Raw genomic sequence first — 16,083 nt, 5'->3', positions numbered from 1 at the left:
TTCCCATGTTATGGTGATTATTTAGTATTTAAACAATATACAGAAATGGGTGCAATTCAGAATTCTCCAAGGCTGAAAATGAGTCTGCAGAAACCATAAAGTCAGAATGTGAAGGAAGTGAGCACGGAGCAGTTTCCGCCCAGCTCCCAGTGGGCAAGTGTCAACACCATTGAGAACCTGAACCTGCCAACCTCCCTCAGACAATGGCCACATGGGAAAGAGAAAATCTGTCACTTTAGTACCGTGGGGAGCAGTATTCTAATGCAGTTTTGGGCAAATTGCTGGAGTAACACAAGGGGAGTTCAACATCAACACAATTTGTGTGTCTGGAAGACCATCAGCACTGGAAACTTATTCATGCACAGACTTTCAAATCCTAGATTTTAATGTGGATATATTCTGCCACTGGGATAAGAGAAGCCAATGTACCTACATTAGGAACCTCAGTGTCTCAATTACACATTTAAAACTGCACCCACATTAAAGCAGCTCTCCCCTGCAAACACGACCTGCACACTGTACTGATCAGCCAGTCACTTATCAATTAAAGTCTAAAGATGCCCACTGATCCAAGAAAGGTCCAGGCAATTGGCTTTTCCTCCACTCTGAGCACAATGGATAGCAGGCCAGTGCGATCACATTCAGGGTGGAGTCACAGCGGGACTATGAACAAAGGAAGACAAGGACAGCAGAAAAATACATTAGACCCCAACAGACACACATTCAGACAAAGAGAGAAGAATTGAACAGCCTAAATGATAGTTAATACTGTTAGCTGTCTGGAGCACTGAGGGAAATACCCATATCAATAACTAACTAGCAATACTGACTGAGGTAGTGTCAGGATTGTCAGATATCGCTGCTGCTTACATTCCACTCTGACAATTCCTTCCCACGTTGGAGGGGAATCTCTCTGCAAGAGCAGCTTTCAGGGCAAATGCACCAAGCCAGGTGCTAAACAACCCTGCAGGATTCAGCTCACAGGACCAAGACGATCAGCGTCCATCAGTCCTTGGTGTAGTGGAGAAGGGAGAGGGGACAAAACCAGCTGCACGCCTGGAGAGGAACCAGCATTCTGAAGAGCTCTGACAGACTATTGCCCCAAATAGCAATTCTGGAACATGGGGACAGCATCCTTGTACTTGGACCATGGGTTCAAACCAAGTCCCGGTACAGGGATAACTGGACTCACACCTCAAAATGGGGACTGGACTGTTGATACCCTGCTCCATACAATACTTCACAGAAACTGGCACCCTCTTTCCTAACAAGCAATCTAGGGTTAACCACACAGAGCTTGTATTAAGCAGCAAAACAGAGGACACCTGAATCAGCAATCAGGCAATAACATCTCCCCCTCCCTTCAAGTAGCCACGCTCTCCATTCTGCCTCCATCCGCTGAGAGGGACCTGCCAGCAAAAAAATAACAAATTCCTCCACACATCAGCACTAAAACCCTTCCATACTCATTTGACAAAAAGCATGCACAATATCCCCAGGGGTATGAGCTCAACAGAAAGAAGAGATGGAAAAGCAATCTCACTGCTGTCAAGTGCCCTGTTTCACCACTCAGCCAAGAAATGGCAAAAGTCACTGTAAATGTGCCTATATGAAAAAATGTAAACTCTGGCCCATAACTGCAGCTTCACAGCATGAATCTTGCTGGTTTAAACTCTCCCACGGTGGTTGCACAGATGACAACACTTGGTAACAATGAGATGGCTGCATACCAACCCACTCTCCTGGGTGCACTTCAGATACTCTGGATCATTAACCCTCCAAATACTGATGAGCGCTGGGAATTTCCAGTGCCCATGGGTCAGTCACATTTCTGCAATGCATGCACAAACCCCAACACTTGTTACATTACCCAGTGGATGAAGTACATTAATCTCACATAACAAACATGAGATTTTTAAATACAAAAGTGAGCATTTCTGCTGGATCTCCCTCTTCCTTCAATTCTAAACTTCACTTTTGTTCAATGAAATTCTTCAGCATTACAGATTACTCCAGTATAGACTCCCTTTCCATGGGAGACTCCCAACTTTCAATGTCTACTCCAGCATAGTTTTAATTGATCATCCCCAAGAGTTGGGTTTCCCAACAGAAAGTGTAGGTGACGATCAGTGGGTAGGGCAAAACACATAACAAGGTTGCTGGCCCATTCTGGTAAGAAACGTTATGGATCCTACATTTGGTAACGTTCCATACAAGAGTCCCTTAAATGAAATGGACGTGGATATATTTGGAGGTGATCTTGTGGCATGGTAACGTTTTGGGAAGCAGGAGGGAACGTGGCTTTCTTCTCAGATTTGCCCAATCTCAATAAGGATTTGCACTGGGATCTTAGCTGTGAACCATATTTATCAATGACTTTGATGAAAGAGTCATACAACCAAAGTAGCCGATAGCACCAAGTCAGGAAGTGCTGCTCGTAATGCAGATAGGAGGAAGAGGCTACACAGAGATAGTGAAAGGTTGTGGGAAAACCATCAAAGATGGAATTCAATATGGCAAAGGGGAAGGCCATCCATTTTCAATCAGGTAAAGATGAATCAGATGAATACTGAGGAAGTAGGAGTTATGAAAAATCAAAGAGGCTTGGGACCTGATGGTACACAGGTACAGTAGATCAAAAACATTTATCAAATGCAGACCTCTATCTTGAGAGCTGGCATTCATGAGGAAGTTTTAAGAGTATATAAGCCCAGGTTACTTATTAATTTGTTCTTTTATATTTTACAATGCATTTAAATTGGCAAGTCCTGTGCTCTGGGGGCTGTTATCCATACAGACATACAGCACAGAAACAGACCCTTCAGTCCAAACAGTCCATGCTGATCACAATCCCTAAACTAGTCCCACTTGCCTGTATTTAGTCCACATCCTTCCAAACATTTCTTATTCACGAACATATCCAAATGTCTTTTACATGGTATAACTATACCCACATTCACCAAGTCCTCTGGAGGTTTATTCCACACACAAACTATTCTCTGTGTAAAAAAGTTGCCCTTATATCTTTTTAAAGTTTTTCTCCTCTCACCTCAAAAAATGCCCCCTCACCTTAGGTGAAAATGGGCAGCACGGTGACTCAGTGGTTAGCACTGCTGCCTCACAGCACCAGGGTCCCAGGTTCGATTTCAGCCGCGGGCTACTATCTGTGTGGAGTTTGCACATTCTCCCCATGTCTGCGTGGGTTTCCTCCCACAGTCCAAAGATGTGCAGGTCAGGTGAATTGGCCATGCTAAATTGCCCATAGTGTTAGATGCATTAGTCAGAGGGAAATGGGTCTGGGTGGGTTACTCTTCAGAGGGTCGGTCTGGACTGGTTGGGCCGAAGAACCGGTTTCCACACTGTGGATAATCTAAAGACACTCGCATTTCATTGTATCTATGCCCCTCATGATTTTATAACTGTCAAAAAGGTCACTCCTCAACTTCCTATGCTCCAGAGAAAGCAGTCCCAGGCTATCCAGTCTCTGAGTTGTAACTCAAACCCTCTGGCCCCACAAACCCTAAATTTGAGAGAGAGCGGTGTATAACACTAATTATTGATAGTAAGTTAAAGGCTGCAGGAAATGTGCTTTATACCTCTCCAGTATTTCTGGATACAACATGCAGAAATGCAGATAAAGGAAACTATCCATTAGTCAAAGCAGCTACCATTTTCACAGCTGATCCTGCCACAAAGCTGTTAAACAGCAGCGTTGGAGTAAGCTAGAGAATTCATTTAGATAGTTGCTGTCCAGCTGTCTGTTGTTTAATATTTGCCTGAGGATTACACAGACCAATGTTTGAGGGCTCTTGCAATAGTGGTCATATCCCCAAGCCAAAATGCCCATGTTCCAGTTCCACTTGCTCCAGAGGTGTGTCATAACATCTTTGAACAGGTCAATTAAAAATATCTACAGCCCAACTCTTATCAGTTGCCTAAGTCAGTCTCCTCAGTTCAAATCCTACTGGGACATTTACAATAGTGACTACATTTGCTCAGCAGTGAATCCTCTCTGGTCAAGCAGCATATTAACGAACCACTGTCTGCTCAGCAGAATGCAGCCAACAGTCAGTCATCAACTTCGGGACAGGAAGGGAGCAATTGCACAGAAAATTCCTTTTATAGGAGATTCAAACATTTCTCCATCATAAGTCACTAACAGCAAACTCAAAATAACATTTTTCAAAACAGCTGCCATTCAAATCTGGAAGTACAGCTTTCAATAGAATTGGTCAATCAGACACCATCACACTACAGCAAAGGAACCACACCGCCACCTCCTGGTCACTGCTGTACAAGCACCATGTCAGCAGAGCTACATACAGGGTACAGGAGTTACTCCACAACAGTGAAGCCAAAGGGCAGGACAGATACTGTCTACAAATTGTGAAAAATATTGTAAGATACAGAGTTGACAGCAAAGACCACTGTGCAGAAAGTTCCAAGCTCAAATCTCATTCAAATAGGTAGTCGCTAAATCCAAACTGAAGCTTGAGTGCCATATTGGACTGCTGCATTCTATTCATAAAACCATAAGGAATAGGAACAGAATTAGGCCACTCAGCCCCTCAAGCCTACTACACTATTCAATAGGATCACTGTTCATCCGACATTCCTCATATCCATTTTCCTGTGCCTTTTCCCATAACTCAATTCCCCTACTTATCAAGAATCTATCTATATAAAAAAAGTATACTTCAATAACACCTTACGTGACCATCAGAAATTTCAAAGTACTTTGAGGTCATATGAAGTGTAATCACTGTTGTAATGTACAAACCACACTTACGCACAGCAAGCTCCCAGACACAGGAATGGAAAACAGATCAGATAATTTGTTTCTGATGTTGATTGAGGAATAGTTCACCTGCTCTTCTTCAAAATAAAATATACCTCCCAGAAAAGCAAATGGGGGCTTGGCTTAATTCTGATCCAGAAAACCTCTCATCCAATGGTGCTGCACTCCCTGAGTGATGAGACATCACACCAAGGAGTAAATGGCTGTTTGAATGTATGATGAAGATCCAATAACACCATCTGAAGGCAAGGCAGTTGCGCTGGTGCATTTAGCTCTTCATCAAAACCCAATTAAATAATTATTGATCACAGCAATCATTGCATTTCCTACTTAATAGCATTCTCTGTTTCAGTGTATATGAGGCACCCTGAAAAGTTCGAGACACAAGAATTAGGGGATACGATTTAATAAATGGATGAACAACTCAAGTCACAAAGTGTGCAAACTGGTGAAAAAGGTTTCAATTCTAGCGAGTGTTGAAGTACAAACGAAGGAGCTCACCGTGTAGATGGCTAGAATAGCAAGCTGGTTGTACGGCCGTCCATTTTTGGGTGCAATCTGCTGTGCTTTCAAGTACCAACTGTGGAGGGGAGAGAGAACATGTCAGATAAAGAGCACAGCAAACAACCCCCTCTACTCCACACATACTGATCAGATAGCTTTTGCCACTTCAAATATGTAGATTTGAAAAGTTTTCCCACAGCTGTAAAGGAATGAAAGTATTCTCCCTCACCACAAAAGGCCATTGCATTTAATCTTGTCAGTCTTGGCTGAATTAATAGCAAATAGAAAGCAAAGAGAAGGATTAAATGACCGATTCTCAGGATGGGAGGCTGTGACCAGTGGGGTACAGCTACTGTCAATGCTTAAACCACAACTGTTCATAAACTATGCGAATAACTTGGATGTAAGGTCCAAATGTAATATTTCTCAATTTGCTGAAGACACCAAACTGGGAAGTAACACTAATTATGAGTAAGATGGCAAGGTGGCTTCAAGAGGAAATGAGCACACAAAGTGGATGGAGTAGATCATGGCAGAACAGAATGGGAAATTATTCACTTTGGGTACAACAAAAATACAGAAAGGCAGACTATTCCTTTATTGGTGAGAGGTTGAGAAGTCCATGAGTCCATGAGTCACTAAACGCTAGTCTGTAGGTGTAACAATCAAAAAGGGAAGATGGGCTTTATCACAAGGGATTGGAATACAGAAGGAAAGCTGTCTTGCTGCAATTGTACAGAGTCTTGGTGAGGAGTGGCTCAGTGGTTAGCACTGCTACCTCACAGCACCAGGGTCCCAGGTTCAATTCCACCTTGGGATGATTGCCTGTCAGGAGGTTGCATGTTCTCCCTGTGTCTGCATGGGTTTCCTCCTGGTGCTCCGGTTTCCTCCCACAGTCCAAAAATGGGCAAAGTAAGTAGATTCGCTACACTAAATTGCCCATAGTGCCCAGGGATATGCAGGCTAGGTGGATTAGCCCTGGGAAAATGCAGGGTTACAGGACTAGGACAGTGTCAGTGTGGACTCAATGGGCTGAATGGCCTGTTGCAACATTGTAGAGATTCTATGAGCTCACCTGGAGTATTACATACAGTTTTGGCCCGCTTGCAAAAGAGGGAGTGCAATGAAGGTTACCAGATTGAAATGTGGGATGATGGGATTGTTTTATTAGAGATGAAGTATAATGCGTTTGTATTCTCGAGTTTAGATGAACAAAATATGCATAGGATGAGAGCCAGGGTCATTGGAATGTTTCCACTGGCTGGAAAACCTAGAAGAGAGGGATATCATTTCAGAATATAAGGTCAGCCATTTCAGACTGAAATAAGGAGGAACTTCTTTACTCAGAAGGCAACAAAATCTTTGGAATTTTCTACTAGAGGGTTGCAGAAGACCAATAATGAAAAGCATGGCCATTAAAAGGAAACTGACAAGTTTCTGGAGACTGTTGGCATCAATGGGTCTGGAGGAAGTGTGGGAAAGCATGTTGTGGTTGTTGATAAGCTCTGATCTAAGTGAATGGTGGACCAGGCTCAGTGGTCTGCATGGACCACTCTTATTCCTTTGTTCTCTTCCCACCCACTTTGCTTTGCCACAATTCATCCAATCCCCTCCCTGCTGACTGGACTGTCTCACTGGGTAGTCTGCTGTATGTATTCATGACCGTGAATGGCCAGTCACCACTCAGATTCACAGTCTTAAATGGTGGGTTTGTGTTGATGTCAATCAGCCACTAAGAGCTGAGTAGTGATGATCTCAGGAGTTTTGTAAATGCCAGCCTGACCTCCCACCAGCCATCTTTCCCTGTGTGCAAACATTCGCAGCTGGCTTTGCCACTCCTAACAGATCAGGTGTCTAACACTAGCTACCAATTTAGCTCCTCTTTCTAGTACTCATGACAGCAACATGCTTAGAGTCATATCATTAATTCAAATAACTGTATTGCAGAAACTGATTATCATTACTTGAGACCTCTGCCTACCCTTTGGTTAAAACTCAAAGATCTTGCTTTCTTTCTGCTTAAGTGTGTTCTGGGCCACTGTCACTGGCCTTCTCCACATTTAACATTACCTGTTTGATGGTACCATTGACACTACAAGATCATATTACATACATACAGAATTGATAACTAGCACCAACTTTTCACTGTGCCCCTCAAGCCCTCCACCTCCTACTGTCCAACTGTCCATCTGACCGTTAGGTCTGAGATGAGCTGCAATTACACAAGTGTTCAAGTTGTTTAAATGGGGTTGCAGTTCGGGCTTTAGTCTAAATCTTTATGAGGCAGAGGTGGTGGTGGCTGCGTGTAGATGGGAAGGGTTCATATGAAGGGAGCTTAGGAAAGTTGAAGAGAAGGGACAAGGAAACAGTGTAATGTGAGTATTGGCAACCAAAGTGTGACATGAGGAACCAAGAGCACGAACATAAGAGTGCACCAGCAATCATGGTCACAGAAGGGAACAGTAGCTTCAAATTAACAGAACAGAAGTGGGGGATTGGGTTAACAGAAATTTAGACACCCAAAGATAAAAGTTATGGCAATGGAAAACTGTATCAATGTGGCTGAAGACAAGGTGAGTGAGACTGGAAGGGTTAGATAGCTCAATAGAAAGAGCATTGCATCAGAGGCTAAGACCATGCAGAGATCAGTTGTAAAAATATCCAACTGAAGTCACTTTATCTGAAATTGTGTAACATCCTCTATTAAACTGATGAAATAGTGTCAGAAATGGAGATATTTCGTATAAATCCAATCACCATTAGTGACATGAATGCAAGGTGACAAGGGTCGAGAAGTAATTTTTCCAGAGTACACCGCATTTTGAAAGACCGTCAGAATGGAAGAGAGATTCAGCCCTGGGAATAAAAGATAATGTAAGGACATGATAACAAAGGACCTCTGTTTGGAAGCAACACACGGAGATTAGGAAAAGCAAGGGTCGAAAAATGCGAATGGGGAGTATTATACAGCACCTCCATCTCCCCCAGCAACACACACAGTAATTATACAGCACCTCCATCTCCCCCAGCAACACACACAGTAATTATACAGCACCTCCATCTCCCCCAGCAACACACACAGTAATTATACAGCACCTCCATCTCCCCCAGCAACACACACAGTAATTATACAGCACCTCCATCTCCCCCAGCAACACACACAGTAATTATACAGCACCTCCATCTCCCCCAGCAACACACACAGTAATTATACAGCACCTCCATCTCCCCCAGCAACACACACAGTAATTATACAGCACCTCCATCTCCCCCAGCAACACACACAGTAATTATACAGCACCTCCATCTCCCCCAGCAACACACACAGTAATTATACAGCACCTCCATCTCCCCCAGCAACACACACAGTAATTATACAGCACCTCCATCTCCCCCAGCAACACACACAGTAATTATACAGCACCTCCATCTCCCCCAGCAACACACACAGTAATTATACAGCACCTCCATCTCCCCCAGCAACACACACAGTAATTATACAGCACCTCCATCTCCCCCAGCAACACACACAGTAATTATACAGCACCTCCATCTCCCCCAGCAACACACACAGTAATTATACAGCACCTCCATCTCCCCCAGCAACACACACAGTAATTATACTGTTAGACAAAACATTACACAAAAAGTCAGTGAAGTTTGTAACAAGTGTACTGTAATAATTGTGGAGATTTGAATCTTCTTACAGACTAGACAAATTAAATCAACAGAGGTGATCTGAAAGACAGGTTTGTAAATACAGACAGGCTCTGGGCTGCAAACAGTTTCCATCCTTGAGTCCATTCACAGGACAACATAAAGTGGTTTATAAGGACAGGAAATAGACAATAGATGCAGGAGTAGGCCATTCTGCCCTTCGAGCCTACACCGCCATTCATTATGATCATGGCTGATCATTCCTAATCAATATCCTCTTCCTGCCTTATCTCTATGACCCTTGATCCCACTATCCTTGAGAGCTCTATCCAACTCTTTCATAAACAAATCCAGAGACTGGGCCCCCACTGCCCTCTGGGGCAGAGCATTCCACACAGCCACCACTCTCTGGGTGAAGAAGTTTCTCCTCATCTCTGTCCTAAATGGTCTACCCCTTATTTTTAAGCTGTATCCTCTGGTTTGGGACCCTCCCATCAGCGGAAACATGTTGCCTGCCTCCAGAGTGTCCAATCCTTTAATAATCTTATATGTCTCAATCAGATCCCCTCTCAGTCTCTAAACTCAAGGGTATACAAGCCCAGTCGCTCCAGTCTTTCAACATAAGATAGTCCCGCCATTCCAGAAATTGACCTCATGAACCTACGCTGCACTCCCTCAATAGCCAGAATGTCTTTCCTCAAATTTGGAGACCGGAGCTGCACACAGTACTCCAGGTGTGGTCTCACCAGGGCCCTGTACAGCTGCAGAAGCATCTCTTTGCTTCTATACTCAATCTCTCTTGTTTATGAAGGCCAGCATGCTATTAGCTTTCTTCACCACCTGCTGTACCTGCATGCTTACCTTCATTGACTGGTGTACAAGAACACCCAGATCTCCTTGTACTGCCCCTTTACCTAAATGGATTCCATTGAGGTAGTAATCTGCCTCCCTGTTCTTGCCACCAAAGTGGATAACCATACATTTATCCACATTAAACTGCATCTGCCATGCATCCGTCCACTCACCTAACCTGTCCAGGTCACCCTGTATTCTCCTAACATCCTCCTCACATTTCACCCTGCCACCCAGCTTAGTATCATCAGCAAATTTGCTAATGTTACCATTAGTACCATCTTCTATGTCATTAATATATATTGTAAAAAGCTGTGGTCCCAGCATTGATCCCTGCGGTACCCCACTGGTCACTGCCTGCCATTCCGTAAGGGAGCCGTTTATCACTACTCTTTGTTTCCTGTCAGCCAACCAATTTTCAATCCAAGTCAGTACTTTGCCCCCAATACCATGCGCCCTAATTGTGCTCACTAACCTCCTGTGTGGGAATTTATCAAAGGCTTTCTGAAAGTCCAGGTACACTACATCCACTGGATCTCCCTCGTCCATCTTCAGAGTTACATCCTCAAAAAATTCTAGAAGATTAGTCAAGCATGACGTCCCCTTCATAAATCCATGCTGACTCTGACCTATCCTGTTACTGCTATCCAGATGTGTCGTAATTTCATCCTTTATAATTGACTCCAGCATTTTTCCCACCACTGAGGTCAGACTAACTGGTCTATAATTCCCTGCTTTCTCTCTCCCTCCTTTCTTAAAAAGTGGCACAACATTAGCCACCCTCCAATCCGCAGGAACTGATCCTGAATCTATCGAACTCCGAAAAATGATCACCAATGCATCCACGATTTCTAGAGCCACCCCCTTCAGTACCCTGGGATGTAGACCATCATGTCCCAGGGACTCATCAGCCTTCAGACCTAACAGTCTCTCCAACACCATTTCCTGGCAAATATAAATTCCCTTCAGTTCAGATCCTTCAGCCACATGTCCATGTATAGGATCGTTAAAATTACACCTGTATATGGAAATTCTTTTAAGTTGAATGTTCTTACACTGGGGATTCCCTGAAATGTCATGACAGCTTCCTCGAGCAATATGTGATGGAACCAAGTAAGGATAAAGCTATTTCATACAGTTATAGAGATCTACAGTACATAAAAGGGCCCTTTGGCCCATCACATCCACACTGGTCAAAAATAACCACTTAATTTCAGATCTAGTATTGTGAAATTAGACAAGGTTAATTAGTAACCTCATCATAAAAGATCCACTCAAAAAATTATGATCACAATACAATTGCATTCCACATTAAGTTTAAAAGTGACTTACACCAAACATTAAAAATTATCTTAAACCTAACCAGAGCCAGTTAGGTAGGTACGAGTTGGACAAGATGAATGGTTAATTAAAAGGTTGTTGAATAAACAGTGGAAAACTTTGAAAGAAACAATTCAAAATGAATTCTCTACATTTATATAAAATGCAGTTGTTGAGATTGTCATGATGTGATGGACAGTGTAGTTGTCTCATACCAGATCCGGTGAAATTTCAAGCTTGAGATATAAACGGTTCAAAGAATGTGGATCAAAGGCAGGTTAAAACAGACTTGAAATACAAGTCATTGTATGATCCAGTTAAAAGATTAACCAGGCTCAAGGCACAGAATGGCTTACATCTGCTCCAGTGTCACCAGATTTACCTTGAGCAAAGCAAAACATTGCAAACATAACTACAATAGAGCTGAGCCCACAAACTTCAAACGTTTGGGTTCGATTTCTGAAACCAATCAGGAATTGTGTGAATCAAGGAAACAAAGTGAAGCTGCGTGTGAATGCCAGTGTCTGACAATACTGACTTGTTGCCTCTCGGTTACACAGGATTGTAGGGGCACAGAAGCAGCACCTCAAGTTCCAAGGAAGGGTGACTGGACCCGAAACGTTAACTCTGATTCCTCTCCACTGATACTGCTGGACCTGCTGAGCTTTTCTGTTTTTGCTTCTTCTCAGACTGATGGCTGGGAACATATCACACAAAAGAGCAGCAGACATTTGGAGCCCCCTTCCCCCCCCACACACACAAACAATGGTTTTGAGCCTGAGATTCAAATGAAAATGTCAAAACTGTAATAGACTTATTTTTCTTGGAAGGCTATTAAGGGTTATAGGAGCAAGGCGGGTGTGAGCAAAGGCAGAGCTGGAACACTCTCACTTTTGGGCCAGAATATTGTGAGCTCAAGTCCCACTCTAGACACTTCAACACAACCTCCTACTGTGATACAGCACAACTGCTGCATTAACAGAAGCAACATTTTTCCAACAAGTGAGACCATGACCCTGTCTCGCCCCTCATTAAATCCCACTGCACTATCTTAAAGAAAAGCAGGGGGTGTTCGCTCCAGTGCCCTCGCCAATTATTTTTAAATTAGAAAGACTGGACGTTCGCTGTCCATACATTCAAAGCCACTTTTCTATGATAAATTAAAAATGAAATACTTTGGGCAGTCTTCTCTTATTGCAATGGAGCTCCAGGCTGACTGTATCACTTATGAATTGAAGAATCACAGCCACTATTTCAAAACAGGTACACAAACAATGTTTGTCAATGTTAAAGCCTGACTACATGTAACCATTAAGAAAATGGAAAAAATGGGGCATTGGATCAAGGTTAAACGAAAGCCACCTTCCTGGAGCCTAACGTACAAAACAGCACCAGCCACACTTGGGACAAATCGACACTATTCCTGCAGCTGATACCTGGTAAAGACAGACAAGAGGCCAGCAGCCAGAGGGAAATTAAAACATCAATAAACAGGACGAGAGATGCAGTTCCATATCCATCTCTTATTAAGCAGACAGTAATACAGCACCTGCGAGCCTTGCCGTAGTTTGTGGTGTCATTGGCTTGTTCCCTGTAGCGGGAAATGTCTCCTTGACAGATCATACATCGTTGGGCACTGATCAGTGCATACTTCACCTGGAATTCAACAAGAACAACCAACAGGACCATTATCACATCAATACATGATCTGTAAAAAACATTATAATGAATGCAGGCAGAGTATCTCTCAAGGCAGCTGTGGAACGCAAACAGAAAATGCTGGAGAAATCAGGTCTGGCAGCAGCTGTGGAAAGAAAGCAGAGTTCATGTTCTGAGTCCAGTGATCCTTCTTCCATTCTGAAGGAGGGTCACTGGACTCTCAATTTTGATTCTATGTGCTCTGCATGATGCTGCCAGACCTGCCGAACTTCTCCAGCAATTTCTGTTTGCATTTTATTTTAAGGCAGTTGTGGAAATTGTACAGAACACAGCGTTGAGTATCGAATGAGTTTTTCTAAAATATGCTGAAGCAATTCATGCTGAAGGCAATGCATTCGGACAAACAATCAGCAACCCAAGTATTAACAGGAAGTGATTACCCACAGACATCACCTGAGCTGAGTCTTTACAGTATTTCAGTTTAAGTGCAATTAAGTTAGCAAGTATCCAACAGATGGGCCACTGGAGACCTCCAATGGTGACAACGCAGAGAGAAACAGGGCAGCATGCATGGTTACTCTTAAGAACAAGCTCTCAGCTGAGTATTCATCCCGTTCTCCTGCAGTCTATTGCCAAGGAATTAGATTAAAAATCTGACAATACCTTGCAAGTGGGAAACAATCAGACTGAAAACATACAAAGACACAGGGCGGCATGATGGCTTAATGGTTAGCGCTGGCAGGGACCCAATTTTGATTCTATCCTCTGGCGACTGACTGGGTGGAGTTTGCACATTCCCCCTGTGTCTGCGTGGATTTCCAACATGTGGTATAGTTTCCTCCCACAGTCCAAAGATGTACAGATTAGGTGGATTGGCCTTGGTAAATGTGGGGTTACGGGGATGATAAGATGCTGGAACTGGATAGGATGCCCTATGGAGGGTCAGTGTAGACTTGATGGGCCAAATAACCTATTTTGGGAGTTTAGGGATTCTAAGTGGAGCCACGCCTAATGCAATGTATGGGATTTATCAATTTGAATGCATTGTTCACACAGCTTCATGCACTTTTAAATAAAACAACCTGACCTCCTCACTTCTTTAGTTGAAAACAAATTTCTGTTTAGAAAGGGTGTTGGTTTCCAATATAGAGTTAGATTCCCTGTCACCAATTTTCAACAGTAAGTAAAATAGGAATGGAAACCAAAAGAACTGCAGATGCTGTAAATCAGAAACAAAACTAGAAATTGCTGGAAAATCTCAGCAAGTCTGGCAGCATCTGTGGAGAGAAATCATTTCAGGTCCAGTGCTCTTCCTCAGGAAATGTGAATGGAGTTGTGCTCAGACTTCAAACTGCTCGCCTGGACTTACCACTTTGCGAAGCGGCTTGCTGCGGATGGCCATCCCATCCATGTAGTCATCCAGTTTAAACTGATAGGTAATCTGCAGCTTGTGCAGGAGGCTGTCAAAGAAGTTGGTCCCCTAAAAACAGAAGCAAACCCTGGATTAATCCCAGTCTGGCCAGAATCCTCACTATCACCAGCTGTCAACTATGCCAAGGGGTTCTCCATTGAATAGTCATAGAATTCCAAACACAAAGGAGAATCCCTCCCTTCTCGGAGATACAGGCAGGGAGTGGGTTCGGGCACAGAACTACCCTGCCCCAGAGGCTGGATCTCCAGAGTTATGTAGGTAAGTGTGAAGGCAGAGGGGGAATGGGTGACTGTCAGACCAAAAAGGCCATTATAGGTAGTGCACGAGTCCTCTCATTCTTCCAACTGGTGGTCAGTGTGAGTGTCTCTCTGAGGTGTACACTCAGAAACAAGTATGTGATACCATGGGTTAGTTAACTACGGGAGGAGGGTGGTAGCACAGGACAGCAGGGGGCTTGCAAATGAAAAAAGGATGAAAGTGAACAAGACAGAATCACAATGACATGGGGTTGGGAGGGCGATAGTTAGTGAGCTGCTTGTCAATTGGGAAAATACAAAATGAAATAGAAATTGCAAAATCAGATCCCCTCACCTCATCCAGTAAACTCAAAAGCTTCCCTCTGATTTCATCACCATTCTCTCCAGAAGGTTCTTTCAGCATCTGCCGGAACTTCTCGATAACCTGATAAAAGGCATTCTTCCACATAGTCTGTTCCACATTTTGGGTGTCCGAATATTCAATGTCAGTCAGGATGCAGCGCTCATACAGCAGCAGAATCTCTGCCCTACGTCAGAGAGAAACAGAGGGGAAACTGGCTACATTATCTTCAGAATGCTGTGCAATGCTGCAATTTATTTGTCACAAAACCACGCACCACAGCACAACATTAATACACCAACCACCCAGTCTCACACTCAGAGAGCCCACTACCCATCCCAACCCAGTCCCAAAGAGACACCCCCTTCCCTGTCCCAGCCCCCTCCCCGGTGACACCCCCTTCCCTGTCCCAGCCCCACAGTGACACCCCCAGCGCCCTCTCCCCACCCCCTCCCAGTGATACCCCCATCTCTGTACAGCCCCAGTGATGCCCCCTTCCCTGTCCCACACCCCCTTCACTGTCCCAACTTCCCTCCCCACCCCGGTGACACACCCTTCCCTGTCCCAGCCCACAGTGACACCCCCAGCGCCCCCCCCCCCCCCCCCCCCCTTTCCCCTCCCCCCCCCCAGGGGGGTGGATTGTGATAGGTTGGAGCGGATAGGTGGGAAGGAAGGTGGACAGGTAGGACAGTGCAAGAGAGCAGTGCTGAATTGGAGGGTTAATGCTGCGATGAGGTGGGGGGAGAGGAGATGAGAAAGCTGGTGAAGTTGATATTGATACTGTGTGGTTGGAGGGTCACAAGGCAGAAGATGAGGCACTCTTCCTCCAACTGGCAGGTGGCTTGGATTTGGCGGTGGAGGATGCCCAGGACTTACACATCCTTGGTGGAGCAGGACGGGGAGTTGAAGTGGTTGGCCACAGGGCAGTGGGTACAACATCTTGGCACAGCCCTCTTGACCTGTCCTACCTGTCCATCTTCCTTCCCACCTATCTGCTCCATCCTCTCCTCCAACCTATCACTCTTACCTCCTGCATCTACCCATCACCTTCCTAGCTACCTCCCCCCCACCCAGCTCCAATCCCACTCTCCTATTTATCTCTCAGCCCCCTTGTCCCTCCACATTCCTGATGAAGGGCTTATGTCTGAAACATCAACTCTTCTGCTCCTCGGATGCTGCCTGACCTGCTGTGCTTTTCCAGCACCACACTTTCACACCCCTCCACCCAATCCCAGCTGCAGACACCCTACCACCCCGATCACAG

The 16,083-nt window shown here is 44.4% G+C and overlaps 1 protein-coding gene across 1 annotated transcript in view; it reads right to left on the bottom strand.

The window, feature by feature from the left end:
• The window catches only part of smg6 (SMG6 nonsense mediated mRNA decay factor), a 473,468-nt gene that overhangs the window by 424,095 nt on the left and 33,290 nt on the right, over window positions 1-16,083 (bottom strand). The window contains 4 exon segments of the mRNA XM_072589202.1: window positions 5,300-5,378; window positions 12,681-12,787; window positions 14,160-14,270; window positions 14,814-15,006. Of these exon segments, the coding sequence (XP_072445303.1) occupies window positions 5,300-5,378; window positions 12,681-12,787; window positions 14,160-14,270; window positions 14,814-15,006 (490 nt within the window).

The sequence above is a fragment of the Chiloscyllium punctatum genome, chromosome 19 (assembly GCF_047496795.1).
Source record: "Chiloscyllium punctatum isolate Juve2018m chromosome 19, sChiPun1.3, whole genome shotgun sequence".
Lineage (NCBI taxonomy): Eukaryota > Metazoa > Chordata > Chondrichthyes > Orectolobiformes > Hemiscylliidae > Chiloscyllium > Chiloscyllium punctatum.
This window is presented reverse-complemented; position numbering and strand designations above follow the sequence as displayed.